General features: G+C 44.2%; 1 protein-coding gene across 2 annotated transcripts in view; it reads left to right on the plus strand.

Annotated features, from left to right (window-relative positions):
* The window catches only part of psda (pleckstrin and Sec7 domain containing a), a 103,480-nt gene that overhangs the window by 57,017 nt on the left and 31,077 nt on the right, over nucleotides 1-15,386 (plus strand). For both annotated transcript variants that reach the window (XM_084076622.1, XM_084076621.1), the window contains exons 8-12: nucleotides 7,695-7,774; nucleotides 9,689-9,818; nucleotides 10,289-10,369; nucleotides 13,527-13,639; nucleotides 13,916-13,974. In XM_084076622.1, the coding sequence (XP_083932748.1) occupies nucleotides 7,695-7,774; nucleotides 9,689-9,818; nucleotides 10,289-10,369; nucleotides 13,527-13,639; nucleotides 13,916-13,974 (463 nt within the window). The remainder of the gene's footprint in view (nucleotides 1-7,694; nucleotides 7,775-9,688; nucleotides 9,819-10,288; nucleotides 10,370-13,526; nucleotides 13,640-13,915; nucleotides 13,975-15,386) is intronic.

The following is a 15,386-nucleotide window of genomic DNA, read 5'->3' on the forward strand; positions in this document are numbered from 1 at the left end:
TCTTAACAATAATGATGATGTGAGCGTCCATTATGACAGTGGTTCTCAATCTGTGGGCCAGGGTCCTCTGGTGGGCCGTGAGGATATTGCAAGTGGGCCCCACAAAAAACGTTCAGAACCCAAGATATCATCATTTAAAGATTTGCTGCTCCATTCACTTCTTGTTTAACTTATTACTGAAAAAGGCTGTATCTCGGCTCCTGAGCACTTTTTTTTTTACTATGTATTTTTCAATGTTATTATGTTATTTTCAAAAGGCAGACAATTAATGTCAACAAGGTCCAATGACCTCGTTGATATTTGTGAAACCACACAGCGCAACCCTCAGTGATTACCACCCATCAGGGGATTGATTATACTGGAGATAAATATTCTGTGAATACTTGAAAAAGGTATAAGAAAATTGAAAAATTGCTGGCACAGTTTTCGTGTTTATCAACTGGGCTCTGATCCAGAAAAGGCTGCTTTAGAGAGCTATGCAAATTCCTTTGCTCAAAGCCAAGGTCACCTGTTGGATGTGTTGGTTGTTATGCATAAACACAACATGCAAATGATTCCTGTGATGAGCGGCTCGGGGGCAAAACAACAAAACGTCCTTCGCTGTTTCGCTCGTCTGTTATTATAGTTTCTGTTCCATTTGTGTAGCTGACAGTGGTTCTCAAACGTTTACATTTCCCTGTAACTCTGAGAGTGTACCAAATGGAACCAAATGGACCCTTACACGTCCAATTGGTTTCATTTGGAACCCCCCCTCAAGAAACCACGAGGGTCCCTGGACCACACTTTGATGTGGTGTAAATTGGGCAATTTACATTTTGAGCAAGTGTCTAAAGTCGCGTTGTGTGTATCGCAACGATCTGAGTTTTGAACATTCATACTGACACCACAAAATAATAAACAAGGAAGTGAATGTAGTGTCACACGTCTCCATGGTAACGTTCATTGTTTCCAGATGCACTGTCACTTTGACATCACTTTAGCCGTGCAAGTTTGAAACTTGTCGCGCAAAGCATAAATGTGCTTTTAGTATAATAAATTAGTCATAAAAAAGGGAAGTGGGCCAGTAAAAAAAACTCTGGCCTGAAGAGAAGAGGGAAGCTGAGCAGTTTTCAAACACCCCCGCCCCAAACCACACACACACACACACACACACACACACACACGCACGCACACGCACACACAAGCACAACACTGTACAACCACACACAACATTGTACAACCACACATCTCTTCTTCACAAGCAGAGTCAGACGAGTCCACTCCCTGTTGTACGATTGTCTTTATTTAGACAAGACTGTTGAGAAGGCTTTTGAGAGGGAGAGAGAGAGAGAGACGGCGTAGGAGAGAAAACGATGATGGGATTTGATCCGAGGCCAGCGTGTAAGGGTGTGTGTGTGTGTGTTATGTCTGGGGGGGGGCGTGGATGGGGGAGTGTGTAGGCGGAGGTTTTAAGAGGCCGGCCCGTCAACAGGAACTTTTCACTTCTTGTGATGTGGTTGTTTTGGGGTTGTGAGAGAGCTGCAGCTCTTCAGGTCAGTGTTATAGTGTCAGTGTCAGGAAATAAGAGCAGACCGACATTATAATGGATATAATGGAGGACGACACAGCACTGGACAGGTGCGTTGAACCGTTTGTACTGGTCAGGCATGGGTTAAGCACTGGTTAGGCGCTGATAACTGAAAATTATGTCAAGTAATCATATCGTCTCTGTTGTGTTGGAAACCCCATACTGCATGTATGTCCAAAACTGTTACTTTTACAGGATTCAAATGAAAAAGCAGCAAAATTAGTTTCATGCTTTTGTGTGACACTGTTTGTGTGATCAAGTAGGGCGTTACTCTACGAAAAAAACACAAGTTAGGGTTAGGCACACGTTAATGGTTATGGTACTGGTTACGGTTGGCACTGGCTAAGAACTGGTTAGGCACTTGTTAGTTACCTGTTAGTTACTGTTTAGGTACTGGTTAAGTACAAGTTAGGTACTGTTTACAGTAGTTACTGCTTACATACTGGTTATGAACTACTTATGTACTTGTTAGGTACTTGTTAAGTACTGGTTAGGTAATGTTTATCGTAGATACTGGATAATTTGTACTGGTTATAGGTAATTGTTTAGCCTGGGACAAAATGTAAAAAATAATAGTACTAATGTATTTAGTCCCCACTCCGTTGGGATATTTGTCACGGTACATTTGCACATACATGATAGAGTTTGTGCTCTGCATTGAACCCATCCTAACTGTTAGGAGCAGTGGGTGTTATTAACTGCTTAACCCATTAAGACCTGAGGCCGATCTGACAAATCATCTGGAAACCTCCCAAACTGTTACTTTTCGGGATTCAAATAAAAAAAACAGTAGCCGATCTACAAGCTCAAAACGCTTTGCGCCGCGTTTCAAGCTTGTAGATCTGCTACTTTCTTCACTTTTTTGCTACTTTTGATATCTAACTATATAAATGGCGAGCAACTTCCGCACCCTCGGTGGTGACACCCCACAGCTCTGTTATCGACTAAACAACGCACCGCCAGACCACATGTCGCCTACTGACTCGCCACGCCGGCCGCGCTGAATTTACGCCTCGCGTAGGGGACATCTCACTGCTCACTACACCGTTTCCACCGCGCAACATAATTAATTCTACTCACCAAATGTCGGACAAAACGGAAGGGGAGCCCGCTTCGTACCGTTTACCGTGCGCACGACCTCATCACCACAACAGCAGCCAGCCGCTGCGGGTTTTTTTTTCTTTTTTTCAAAAATTTTTTTTTGGTCACCATTTTCTCCAGGCACCATTTCTGGTGTAACGTCGGGTGTTTCTTTTCACCAGCCAATCACCTTTCACGTTGCCACGTCCGTTGCCACGTCGCGCTGACGTACGCTAAACAAGCGCTGCCGTGCGCACAATGCAAACGAGCCCAAAGGCGCGCAAAAATAAGCCGACCATTGCTTAGACACAAAGTCAGACCTGGCAACGCAGCCTACGCCAATCATGTGTGAGAGATCTACAAGCTATGGGGCAGAGACGCCACCGTATCTTAGCAACAACTACAGCGCTCACTGTCATTGGTCGAGTCACGCTAACAGCAGTCTCCAGACAATGGCATCGCAGACAGCTTGCTGTTACTGCTGTAGCCATCACAGGCTGTTGCAGCACGACGGACAGGGCGCTGTGATAGCTGCCATGTCGCTAACGCTAACCTGGTTGTCATGCCTGCAGCGGCTGTGCAATCACTTTGTCAACAATGCACGTTCGTGTGGTGAATGTCTATATTGCTGCTCAGTTCGTCCATTGCAGATGGTGTATGTTTGTGTGTGTCTTCTGGAGAACTATGTAGCTCCACAGCAACTACAGTAACTAACGTAATGTCAGGACCGCCCCGTGCAACGCATGTTTGGCTGCATTATGGTCATGTCGTAATTTCAGATAATTTCGCTCCGATTAGAGCAGTGCTTATCAACCCTTTCACGCCGCCCCCCCCCCCCCCCCCCCCCCCAAATACACGTACTTGATCTGGGACCCCCCCATTCTGTTTGACTCCGTTCCACAAGTAAATATTGTGAAAATAGCCGATCTACAAGCTCGAAACGCCTCACGTTGAGAGGCTTTGTAAGCTTGGAGATCGGCTATTTCCTACATGATTGCCTCTTTCTTACATTCTTTGCCAATGTGGCCCATGTTTTCATAGCATAGTTTATTGACTACTTCTGTTGCAGAAATGGCCATTTCCTTTACTTTCGGTTTTTTATTGTCTCCGCCAGGCCGAAAGGCATGGCGCAAGACTATGTTTCACCCCCTGTCCGTCCGTCTGTCATAGCTAATCTCTCACATCGTTGACTTGATCGCAGGAAAATAACAGCCCGATGTGGAGAGTCAGTGAGAGCTGGATAAACGACGTAAAATGTGTCAAAAGGACTCTGTACGGCTGTCGATAAATGAACACATGACGTCGGTGGGAGAGGAGATATTGTGTCTTTTGGACAAACAGCAGCGTGGTGCTGATGTTTGTTGTGTGAAGCAGCTTAATGTCAGAGTGTTTGGGTTGGAGCGCCTCAGTGCGGCTGCAGAGTTCATGTGCAACCTCTTCCAGAGAGACACAGAGACACTAGAAACTCTGCTGGGGAAAAAAAACACTGCTGGGCATTGACTTTCCTATGGACATTGATCTACACACTGCAGGTATATCTGCTACACACACAACATCAAACTACACACTGCAGGTATGATGCAGCGTTTGCATTACAGCCAGCATGCCAGCGTAGTTCCCATATGGTTTCAAGGTGGGCTAAACCATATGGACCCCATGTCAGCAATGTCAGCGGCATCCACTTCAGTCCCAACTGCGATGCCCATGCAGGCTATAAGTAGCTTCTACCTGGCCCTTAGGTGGGCCCCAACTAGCCATGTTTATGTGGGACCAAGGCGGGTCCTAACTGGGTTTGCCCATGCAGGCTTTAACTGGGTTCTACCTGGGCCCTAGGTGTACCCTAACCAACCACAGTGCAGTGCCCATCGCTCCAATTGTTGTCACGTCAGGGCTCTCAATACTGCACATTGGTGGAGGAGGAGGGGCCGCAGGGCGACCGCACACATCGCTGAACCAATGGTAGCCCACGGATGTTTCCTCTGTGGATTTACAATCTGCCCCTCTATGCCACATATCATCCGCACTACAGGGTCTTCACTGACCGAGCCACGGCCCCACTGACCCTCATGACGCTACGCCACTTAAACGTGCGGCAGCATGCGCTGGGTTGCCAGGTTTGCACAGCCTGCGCCAGAAACAAGCAACCACCTTCATGAAAAAAAAAAACACCGAAATGGTCCGCAATGTTCCAGGGGTGTCCCCGCGCGTCCCAACACTCCACAGGGGGTCAGTGGACCATCAGGGGGTCCGCGGACCCCCTGTGGACCCCCTGAAACATAACAAATATTATTTCTTCTAATTTTTTCCTTTTTCAAAAAAACTTTTCCCCAGTTTCACTCCGGCGATTTGGGTCCCCCAATATACACACGGCCACGCTGGGCCCCGTGCGCGGCTGGGGTTGAGGGGGGCGTAGCCCCCCGAAACTCTAGTATATATATATTTGCTGTATAGCTAACTGTGTAGCTAAAATATAAAATGACACAGATTTTAAAATCCTCTATACTTAGTCAAACAGACCTCTGTTTGCTCTGTGCTTTGACTCCTTTTTCCCCTCTACACAAACTCTTTGCCAAAAAAAATATGGATACTGGGGTTCGAGTTGTTAACCACTTAAACCCCTGCATCTGTGTTTTGGGGGAAGCCTCTGCAGAAAATAATGATAATAATAATAATAATAGATATGCAAGCTCTTTTCTGCGATGATATTTAATTTAGAGCGAAAGCTGAAAATTCACTATCATAGATCCCTGAGGGATTCCGCTCAACCCTGTACGGGGTTGGCGTGGTTAATACGGCGCCCAGGGAGCAGTTAGGGGTTAAGTGTGTTGCTCTGGGGAAGCATAGACTGGGGCGGATCCGGGTGTGTGGAAATTGAATGAAAGTGGCTGACCACCATTGAATAAGACAGATAACTTCCCCTGCGACCAACAACCGCAAATCAGCACTCTGTGTGTGTGTGTGTGTGTGTGTGTGTGTGTGTGTGTGTGTGTGTGGTGTTCCTGGCCAGAATAATTGTAATTCATTTATGCCAATAATATTCAAAATATGGTTAGAACTCTTAGAATGTACTTAAACATGACTCGGCTTAGAGGCAACTGTTTGTATTGTGTCATAGGAAATATCTTTGTTTTGGTGGAAACAAATAAAATCATGGAAAGATTCAGACTCGCCAACAATCAGCAGGTAATCCGAGAGAGTTGATACTTTCATTCATGAATCCATACAAAATGTTCTACATCTACATATCAACCTGATAGCATTCACAACTAGTTATGTGTGGGGTGCTCGGGTGGCACAGTGGTAAAGTGCCTGCCCACCACCACGGAGGTTGTGATTTAGGGCGGATTCAGACTATGGTCCCGGCGTGTGCACCCCGGACCACTTGGCAGATGTTGTGGATGGGTGCATCCACACATGTACGTCAAGTTGACGCTCAGAAGTCGAATGCCCCATTCACTCCCATGTTAAGTTAAAAACCGGAAGTTCCGTCCCAACGTCCGTCTGAAAAGCATATCCGGGTTCCTGTTTTCATTGAGTAACGGCCAAAAATGGCCGGAACCGGAACAAGGGCTTCTGATCCTAGCGTCAACTTGACGTACCGGTACATGTGTGGATGCACCCATAGTGTGAACGTTGCGTACCGTACCGTTCCCCGGAACGGATCACCGTACCGTACCCGGGACCGCCTGGGGAGGTAGTGTTCGGGGCCGCGTTCGGGGCAGGGAAAGCCGTGCGGGGAGGGTGATATCACTGCACATACTCCTATGGGCTCGGGCAGCTGTTGTCAGCAGGGAGTGTTGGGCGTTTGGAGTCGGACGAAGGCTCTGTGTCTTCCCGATGGGGCTTGTTTTGTGTTTAGAGGACAGAGGTATAGCAAAATTAGCAAGGGCAGCAGAGTTAATGCAAAAAACTTGAATAAAAGTCTTTAATACGGTAATTCTGATGTATAAGGCTTCCCCTGCATAAATAAACGATAAATAAAAAAATAACAATGTTGCATGAGTCTTAACTACATGCACCCATGGTCACACATGGTCCCTATTCCGTGGCTAAAGTTGAGCGAAAATAGCTGATCTACAAGCTCACAACATTACGCGTTGTAAGCTTGTAGATCAGCTACAGTACAGTATATTCAGCAAAGATATTTGGTGTATAGGGGGAAAAAAAGGAGCCTAGTATAAGTACACCCCTGCGGGACTTTTGCTAAACTAAGTATATAGGGTTTAAGTGGTCAAACCCTACTTTGTTAAACGTCAAATAGTGAAAAGGGCCAAGATGCGTTGAGAGCTTGATGTTCTATTTTTTTTCCAAATGTTCGCCTATTTCTGTCCGGTGAAACTACTACTTTGAAGCCGCTTTAGTAAAAAGAAAACACTGTGTCTCACTTTCTGTCATCAAAGAGTTCTGCTAGACTTGTGGCCTAGACTGTGTGTGACCCATGACAAACCTCTGGTCCTTTTTTTCATGATGGATTGAAGTGTGTTCACTTTGTCTGACTGTAGTTGTGTCCATAGAGGATGTATCGAGGTGTGTTCACTTTGTCTGACTGTAGTTGTGTCCATAGAGGATGTATCGAGGTGTGTTCACTTTGTCTGACTGTAGTTGTGTCTATAGAGGATGTATTGAAGTGTGTTCACTCTGTCTGACTAGTCCTTCCCACTGGAAGGAACAATGGTACGTTAGGGCGCTACTTTTGGTCTGGGGGACCACCAAGGGGTCCAAATTGACCCTTATGGGTCTGTAACTCTGAGAGTTTACAAAAATCACTGTGCCACAGATTGGGGTCCCAGAGATTTAAAGAAAAAATCTGTATCAAATGGGGGTCAGTGGCCTAATGCATATCAAACTGGGGGTCCTGTTGCCTGTCCCCTTGAAATTAAAAAAAAAGTTTGAGAATTAGAATTATTGTGTTAATGTGCTAGTTCAGAACTGTGTGTGTGTGTGTGTGTGTGTGTGTGTGTGTGTGTGTGTGTCTGTGTGTCTGTGTGTCTGTGTATGTGCTCAGCTCTTGGTTGACCCATCTCTCTCCATGTCTCTGTGTGTCCAGGGAGAAGCCAGTCCACCGGCCCCCAGAGCTGCAGTGGCCCCAGGCAGATGTGGCTGAGAGGCTGGCCCTGGGCGGAGGAGGTATGATGATAATACTATTGCGCTTAATTTGATCTACAACAGTGGTTCTCAAAGTGGACCCGGGGGTCCTTGAGGGGGTTCCAGGGGGTCCCCAGAAAGATTTATAGCAGTTTAAACACTTTAATTACATTATCAATGAATAAGCCATTCTTCAAGCTTACAACGGGTCGCATTGTGAGCTTGTAGAATGGCTATTTTTGAAACATGACGGTGAAAAGTTTTGACAACACAAATCTTCTCTTATGGGGGTCTGCGGCCAAATACATATACATTTGGGGGTCCTTGACATGATGAATGTGTTTGAGAACCACTGATCTAATGTTTGAGAACCACTGATCTAATGTTTGAGAACCACTGATCCAAATACATATACATTTGGGGGTTCCTTGACATGGAAAAAGTGAGCTTTTAGTCTGAACAAGAGGAGAAGGCAGGATGGAAGAGAAGGCAGTGAGAAGACGTTAACACTGCTTCAACACGCTGCTGCTGCTGGCTCTCATTTGGAGTGGAATTTCTGTGGACTGACACCACACCCTCTGAGATCACATTTTCTGTTCCCCAGATTCTAATGGGAAGCTGAAAAACACAAGGTTTATAATGACCTCCCAGCCATCCATGATCATGGTTGAAAGTGGAACTATAAGCGCAACGTTTCCCTTTTCATACTGTTTTATGTACTCTGTCGTGTTTTTCAGTTCTTCCTGATGCGTATGATCTTGAAGGGTTATTTATACTTAGTTGTGTCAGCGTGCCTGCGTTGCACACTGAAAATAGCAGATCTACAAGCTCACGATGCGTCGCTCTGCGACACATTGTGAGCTTGTAGATCGGTTATTTTTGGTGCACAACCAAGTATAAATCAAGCAATGTTGTCGCATGATTCCTGTATTATGCTGGACCTGGTTTTTAAGATACTCTAAGGACCAGTGTCCAGATACCTGTCAAACTACCTCGTTCCTCCCAAAATTGGGCTCTAAAATTGGTAAAAAAAAGGCATTCTACTATGCTGCCACCAAATTGTGGAACCAAAAGACAGGAGGATCAAAACGAACCTAAAATAATTCCTTTTGTCAAAATACAAGTGAGCATACAATAAGTAGTTTAACTCCTTGAACACCTTGTTAGTAGAACCCCCGCCCCTCCCTTACTTTCTCTGTAAATAATACCATATGATTCTACTGATCGTTAGTCCATTATGTTTTGTCGTATATTTTGTACTGTATTGTATCGGCTGTATTATTATGTATTACTGATTAATTGAGTACAGAGGACCACAACGGCCCTGGGGCTTTTTGTGTTATCTTTTTAGCATAACTTTTGACTGTACTACCTGTACTAAAGGTATATAGGGTAAGTGATTTTCTTTGGTTAAAATAAGTGTTAAATAGCTCTATATATTTTCATTCTGAAAATCATTCTGATCGTACTCATTGCTATAGAGTGTTTGTTCAGTAACAGGAGTCTCTCCAGCTCATTGAACAGAAAATGCATTTTCAGGTCGGGATACCAATTGTATCCAATCAGGATAGAGAACTCAGACAGGATACAGATTAAACAAGTGGAATTGGAAGTGATGACACAAAGAAATGAGCAGACACAATTGGAACTGGAACATTATGACAATTGAGCTGATAAATGGGTACTCACTCCTGATTGGCTGACAGTTTGTCGCCTACCTGAACATCCATTTTCTGTTAAAGAGCTGGAAAGACAGAGAGACCCCTGTTACTATAGCAATGGGTACTAGAATATAGTGCTTTAACCTTTTAACAAAAAAAAACGTTTTGTTTTAACCAAAACATATCACTTACCCTACCTTTTAACAAGCATGTTAATAACGTATCCAATCAATCAATCAATCAATCAATCAATGCTACTGCAAAAACAGCACTCACTCTCCTCTCCTCTCCTCAGACAGCAGCAGTGACCCCCAGGCCAATGGGAACAGTAAGGCTGACCTGCAGGCTGCCCGGCGTCTGGCCAAGCGTCTCTATCACCTGGAGGGATTCAAGAAGTCTGACGTAGCCAGACACCTGGGCAAGAAGTGAGTTCTGTGTTTGTTGTCGTTTTAGATTTCTTTGGCTATTCAACAATAGCAGATATACAAGCTTGTAGATCTGCTATTTTTGAAAAATCGTGAACATTTGTGCAATACATTGATAAGTCAAATCTTTGCTTCCGGGGGTCCCTGGAACAAAATATTTTGAGATGGGGGGGGGGGGGGGTTCTTTTCAAAAGGACTGTTATGATTTAGAAGACATTTGTAGAATCCCCAGAAGCAAAGATTTCAGTTAAAAATGTTTGCTTTAAAAAACATATTTTCAAAGATTTTCACAAATTTTCACGATAAAAAAATAGCAGATAATACCCTAATCTTTTTATATATTGATTATTTCATTGTACATTACCTTGCAACCCTAAGTTTTGAACGGTGCTTTCTGAATAAAATGTACCTCACCTTAATGTACTATTGATTGATCTATTAGCATTGATTGATTGATCTGTGTGTTCCAGTAATGACTTCAGTCAGATGGTAGCAGAGGAGTACCTGAGTCACTTTAACTTCACTGGACTCAACCTAGACCAGGCTCTCAGGTAAAACAACACACACTGACACATGCGCAGAGACGTGCGCGCGCACACACACACACACACACGTTTGCTTGCGAACTGATACACCCAAGGCTTGATTTATATTCAGTACGTGGTGTCCTACGTATACAATAGCCGATCTACAAGCTCACAACCCGTCACATTGCAACCCGCTGTGAGCTTGTAGATAGGTTATTTTAGCTGCCGCAACACCGGTGCTACCGTATTAAATAAACTCTAGCTTTGTTTACTGTGTGGGCCAATCGTTAGGTTTTTCAGCTCAGCCCTAAACTTGGCTCGACAGAAATCCGTTTCCCAAGTTTCGTTGACAGTTTTGATATTCAATCTGTTGAAATGTCGTAAATTGTTAACCTACCGGACCAAAAAACAGCTGCGCTGGCCGTCTGATGCATAGCTGACTCACTGAGTTTGCTTCAAGTACTGTACGTCACTCCTGACATTTTTAGGGTCCGTGAGCGGAGGAGCGCTTTGGAATACCACGTCCCCCAGAGCGCTTCTTACTCAGCGCACGGAGCGTTTATTGATGCCCCGCAATGTCAGCCGTTGCTGTGGCTGAACGTTATTTCAGTCTGCTGTTATTAGCACCAATAATAATAATAATTATAATAATTGTATTTATTGTCTGGGATATTCATCTTCACAGTCTGTTCCAACAGAACAACACATAACCATATAACACAAAACAACATAGCACATAAAAACATAATACCAAGATAATACATGAAGTCCCCAGTATACACAGAACCATCATATAAGCGAGGCAGTTTGTTTAGTGGGGACAAAACTCCTACTAAAACTATTTTTTTGCCATTTAAAAGTTCTGTGTCTGCGTCCAGATGGACGATTTAAGGGATGATCAGTGTCATTTACTATTGGGAGTGCTAAACGTGTGCTTTATTGTTCATATCAGAAAGTGTCGGTGTGGTGTTGTTTTTTTGTTAGACATGGACAATATAGTGAAAAAAAACATGGAGGACAATACAACTGAACAGGCTGAATAATACTTAGAACATGGACTTCTCATGGTTGTGGTAATGATTAAAGTTAGGTCAGAAATTACCTGTGTGTCGTTTCGGTTAAATCACCAGACTGAATTAAACTTCTCTCAAGTGCTTTTGCTCCAGTGTACATTATGACCCTCCTCTCTGGTTGAGAAACTAAACTAAACTACATTACTCAGTAGAGCCCACATTTACAATGACCAAAGTCAACCAAAGTGCTGTACAACACAGCGAATATAAGACAATAATAAGATACATCCAGCAAAAAATACAATACAAATACAAAAAATACAAGACAATTATGGTAGAAAAACGAATTACTAATTAAAAAGTGCATAGCAGAATACAGTGAGGTAGGATCGATGGTCGTGGGGCGACGGCTTTATTGCTCAAAGGCCAGTGAGAAGAAATAGGTCTTCAGTAGTGTTTTAAAAGTGGTTATGGACTGAGCGGCTCTTATGTGGAATGGAAGGCTGTTCCAGAGCCTCGGGCGGCTGCAGCAAAGGCTTGGTCGCCTCTGGAACGTTTATTTGTCGCCAGCTCAATCAGTAGGAGCTGGTCGGCGACCTTAGGGGTCTGGATGGGGTGTAATTATCAATGAGGTCGGTGATAAAAGGTGGGGCTAATCCGTTACGCGATTTAAAAGCAAACAATAAAACCTTAAAATCAATTCTGTAGCGGACTGGAAGCCAGTGGAGAGAGGCCAGAACAGGGGTGATGTGCTCGTTCTATTTTACAAAGTACAAAATCAATTTGGAAAAACTGAACTTTTAAATGTAACCACTCAAAGCGTCTTCATAAAATGTTAAAAATAGCCGATCTCACAATGTGTCACATCCTGAAGCATCGTGCGCTTGTAGATTGGTTCTTCATTGATAATTCTGCCTATGATGACATGCCCAAAAATTGGGACACCAGATTGAAAGTGGTTATAAGTTGGTACACATTAGACCGGTGGCCTTGTCATCCCACGTAATGAAGACCATGGAAAGACTGGTGCTAGCACACATGAGGCCCCTGGTGAAGACATTCTTAGACCCCCTGCAGTTTGCCCACCAGGCAGACATTGGTGTGGAAGACGCCATCATCTACCTGCTACACAGAGCAATCAGTACTCCCTTGTAGATAAGCCTAGCCGCACTGTGAGGGTCATGTTTTTTTTACTTCGCCAGTGCTTTCAACACCATTACGTCCCTCACTACTTGCGGATAAGCTGCTGAGGATGCAGGTGGACTCTCTCATTGTTTCCTGTATTACAAACTACCTGACCAACAGGCCACAGTTTGTGCAGCTGCAGGAATGTGTGTCAGACTGGGTGGTGAGTAACATTGGCGCCCCCCAGGGGACAGTTCTGGCTCACCTTCCTTTGTAGCCTCTAAAAACCTCAGATTTTCAGGCACAATTCAGCTACTTGCCATTTTCAGAAGTATGCAGACGATTCTGCTATTGTGGCACGTGTCAGTGAAGGCCAAGAGAAGGAGTACAGAGGACTGGTTTAACGGCTTTGTTCAGTGTTGAGAACAGAACCACACAGTACTCGACATTGCCAAAACGAAGGAGATGGTGGTGGATGTTAGTATCAAGGAAGGCGACAGCAGGAGGCTGAATAGGCTTATCAAGAAAGCTCCGTCCTCGGTACCTCCTTGGATACTGTGGAGGAGGTGGCCAATAGCAGGATGAAGACTAAACTCCTGGCCATCATGGACAATCCCCCTCATCCCCTACATGACACTGTGGCACGGCGGAAAAGATCCTTTAGCAACAGACTGTCACACCCAAGTTGCAAGAAGGAGCGCTATAGGAGATAGCTGCAATAAGACTGTACAACTCCTCATCTGGTTGGCTTGATCAGGCTGATTAGAATGTGGGATGCAAGCCATCGGACTCTTAGTAGTGTTTGGTCTGTAGTTTTTTTTATATTGTAGGTTGACTATGCTTAGATGCCTATTTTGTTTGATGTCTCTATGAGAGCTGCTGTAACACCTTAATTTCCCCTCGGGACGAATAAATGACCTACCTACATACATCGACTGCATACTTGCCTAGGCTGATGTTGTAAAAAAAAAAAAGTCAAATAATGGCCTGTAGTAATTCTTGTTGATTTGAGATGAAGGTTGTTTTTGTTTTTTCACCCGCAGGGCGTTTCTGAAGGAGTTTGCTCTGATGGGAGAGACTCAGGAGAGAGAGAGAGTGTTGGCTCACTTCTCCAAGAGATACCTCCAGTGTAATCCCACCACTATACATAACGAAGGTGTGTGTGTGTGTGTGTGTGTGTGTGTGTGTGTGTGTGTGTGTGTGTGTGTGTGTGTGTGTGTGTGCGTGTGCGTGTGCGCGCGCGTGTGTGCGTGTGTGCGTGTGCTTGCATGTGTTTTTTTTGGGGTTGGCGTGTGAAATTGATGTAGTAACAATATATACCACTGTGAGGCACTCTTCCCTTATAACTAAATGTTTTCTTCTCTGGGTGTCTTCTCACTCCTATCACCTCCTCTGTCCTGTCTGTCTGTCTGTCCGTCTGTCCGTCCTACAGACAGTGTCCACACTCTGACCTGTGCCCTCATGCTTCTCAACACAGACCTGCATGGACATGTGAGTGACACACACACACACACACACACACACACACACACACACACACACACACACGCGCGCGCCAGGCTCGGGCTATTTCTTTTTATTAATAGGTCGGGCACAGGCTGGGCTCGGACTCATTGACCCAGAATTAATAACGGTCTTCCACCATGGCCACCAGTGAATGGATTCACCTCTCTGCTTCGCTCAGTGAGCCCATGTGTTATAGGTTGTTATGTGACATTAGTTATGTCCGTCTGTGGACATACGTCTCTGAAGCCCGGAATCGGGGGTGAGAATGTGAAGGCAGCGCACACAGCGCTCGATGCAAAACAAACAGTTAATGAGGCTCATACAGTAATAACGTTGTTGTGGGGCAGAAACCGCTTATCTCCATATTCTAACTTTTTGTGTTTTTCCGTGAATTAACGCCCTACTTTATCATACTACGGCGTCACACAAAAGCGTCAAAAGGAGCAGATCTACAAGCGGCACGTCTTGAGCGTGCTTTTGAATTTGAATCCTGAAAAGTAACAGTTCTGGACATAATGAGGTTTCCAACCGACAGAGACGATATCAAACTCGGGGGTCCTTGAAATAAGAAAAGGTTGAGAATCACTGGTTTATAATCTTTAGTTTCACATCCTACGTGAATCCATGTTTCTTCTAAGTCACACTTTGGTGACACAGATGAGACTGTTGCTAGGAGACGTGCGAAGTTCTGTCTCAACATCCACGTCAGCCGTTCACACCTCCAGGAAGGGTTGGGCCCAGGCTCAAAGAACATTCAAAGTAGGGCCGCAACTATCCATCAGCTTCATAGGGATTTATTCAATCGATTTATTCAATCGATTTATTCAATCGATTACGTTTTCGATTAATCAAATGATCAATGTTTTATTTTATATATATTTAAAAAAATCATATCATTTATCCGAGGTGAAAATAGAAAATATATTGTTTTATAATCAACTACTAAATTGATTTGTCTGATTAACCACTTAGGCGCTATTTTGTACTTAGCCATATGATTTTATATTATTTTATAAAATGTTATACTATTTTATACATAGCCATACAACAGTGCCATGCAAAAATACCTGGAAAACGTAGGTGATATACAAGCTGAACTTGTGTTTCTTTTACCCCTTGCTTCCCCCTTGATTCTGATTCCGGTGTCGCATCGAGATTGTAGATTGTAGAGCTACAAGGATTTCCTTTTGAACAACTCTTTGTCATGCCCAAAATAGGGACTCCAGGTTGAAAGTGGTTATAAATCAGGCTGCATAACTGCAGTATCAGAGAAAAAATGAATAAACGCTCGCACACTGAGGGCTCCAATGCGACAGATGCTTGCAACACAAGAAAAAAACCAAGGCACTCTTCTGGTGAAAAAAAGTTTAAAAGCCTATATTGATGCGGCTATTTCA

This window comes from Gymnoscopelus microlampas (assembly GCF_963454915.1).
Source record: "Gymnoscopelus microlampas genome assembly, chromosome: 13".
In the NCBI taxonomy this organism is placed as follows: domain Eukaryota; kingdom Metazoa; phylum Chordata; class Actinopteri; order Myctophiformes; family Myctophidae; genus Gymnoscopelus; species Gymnoscopelus microlampas.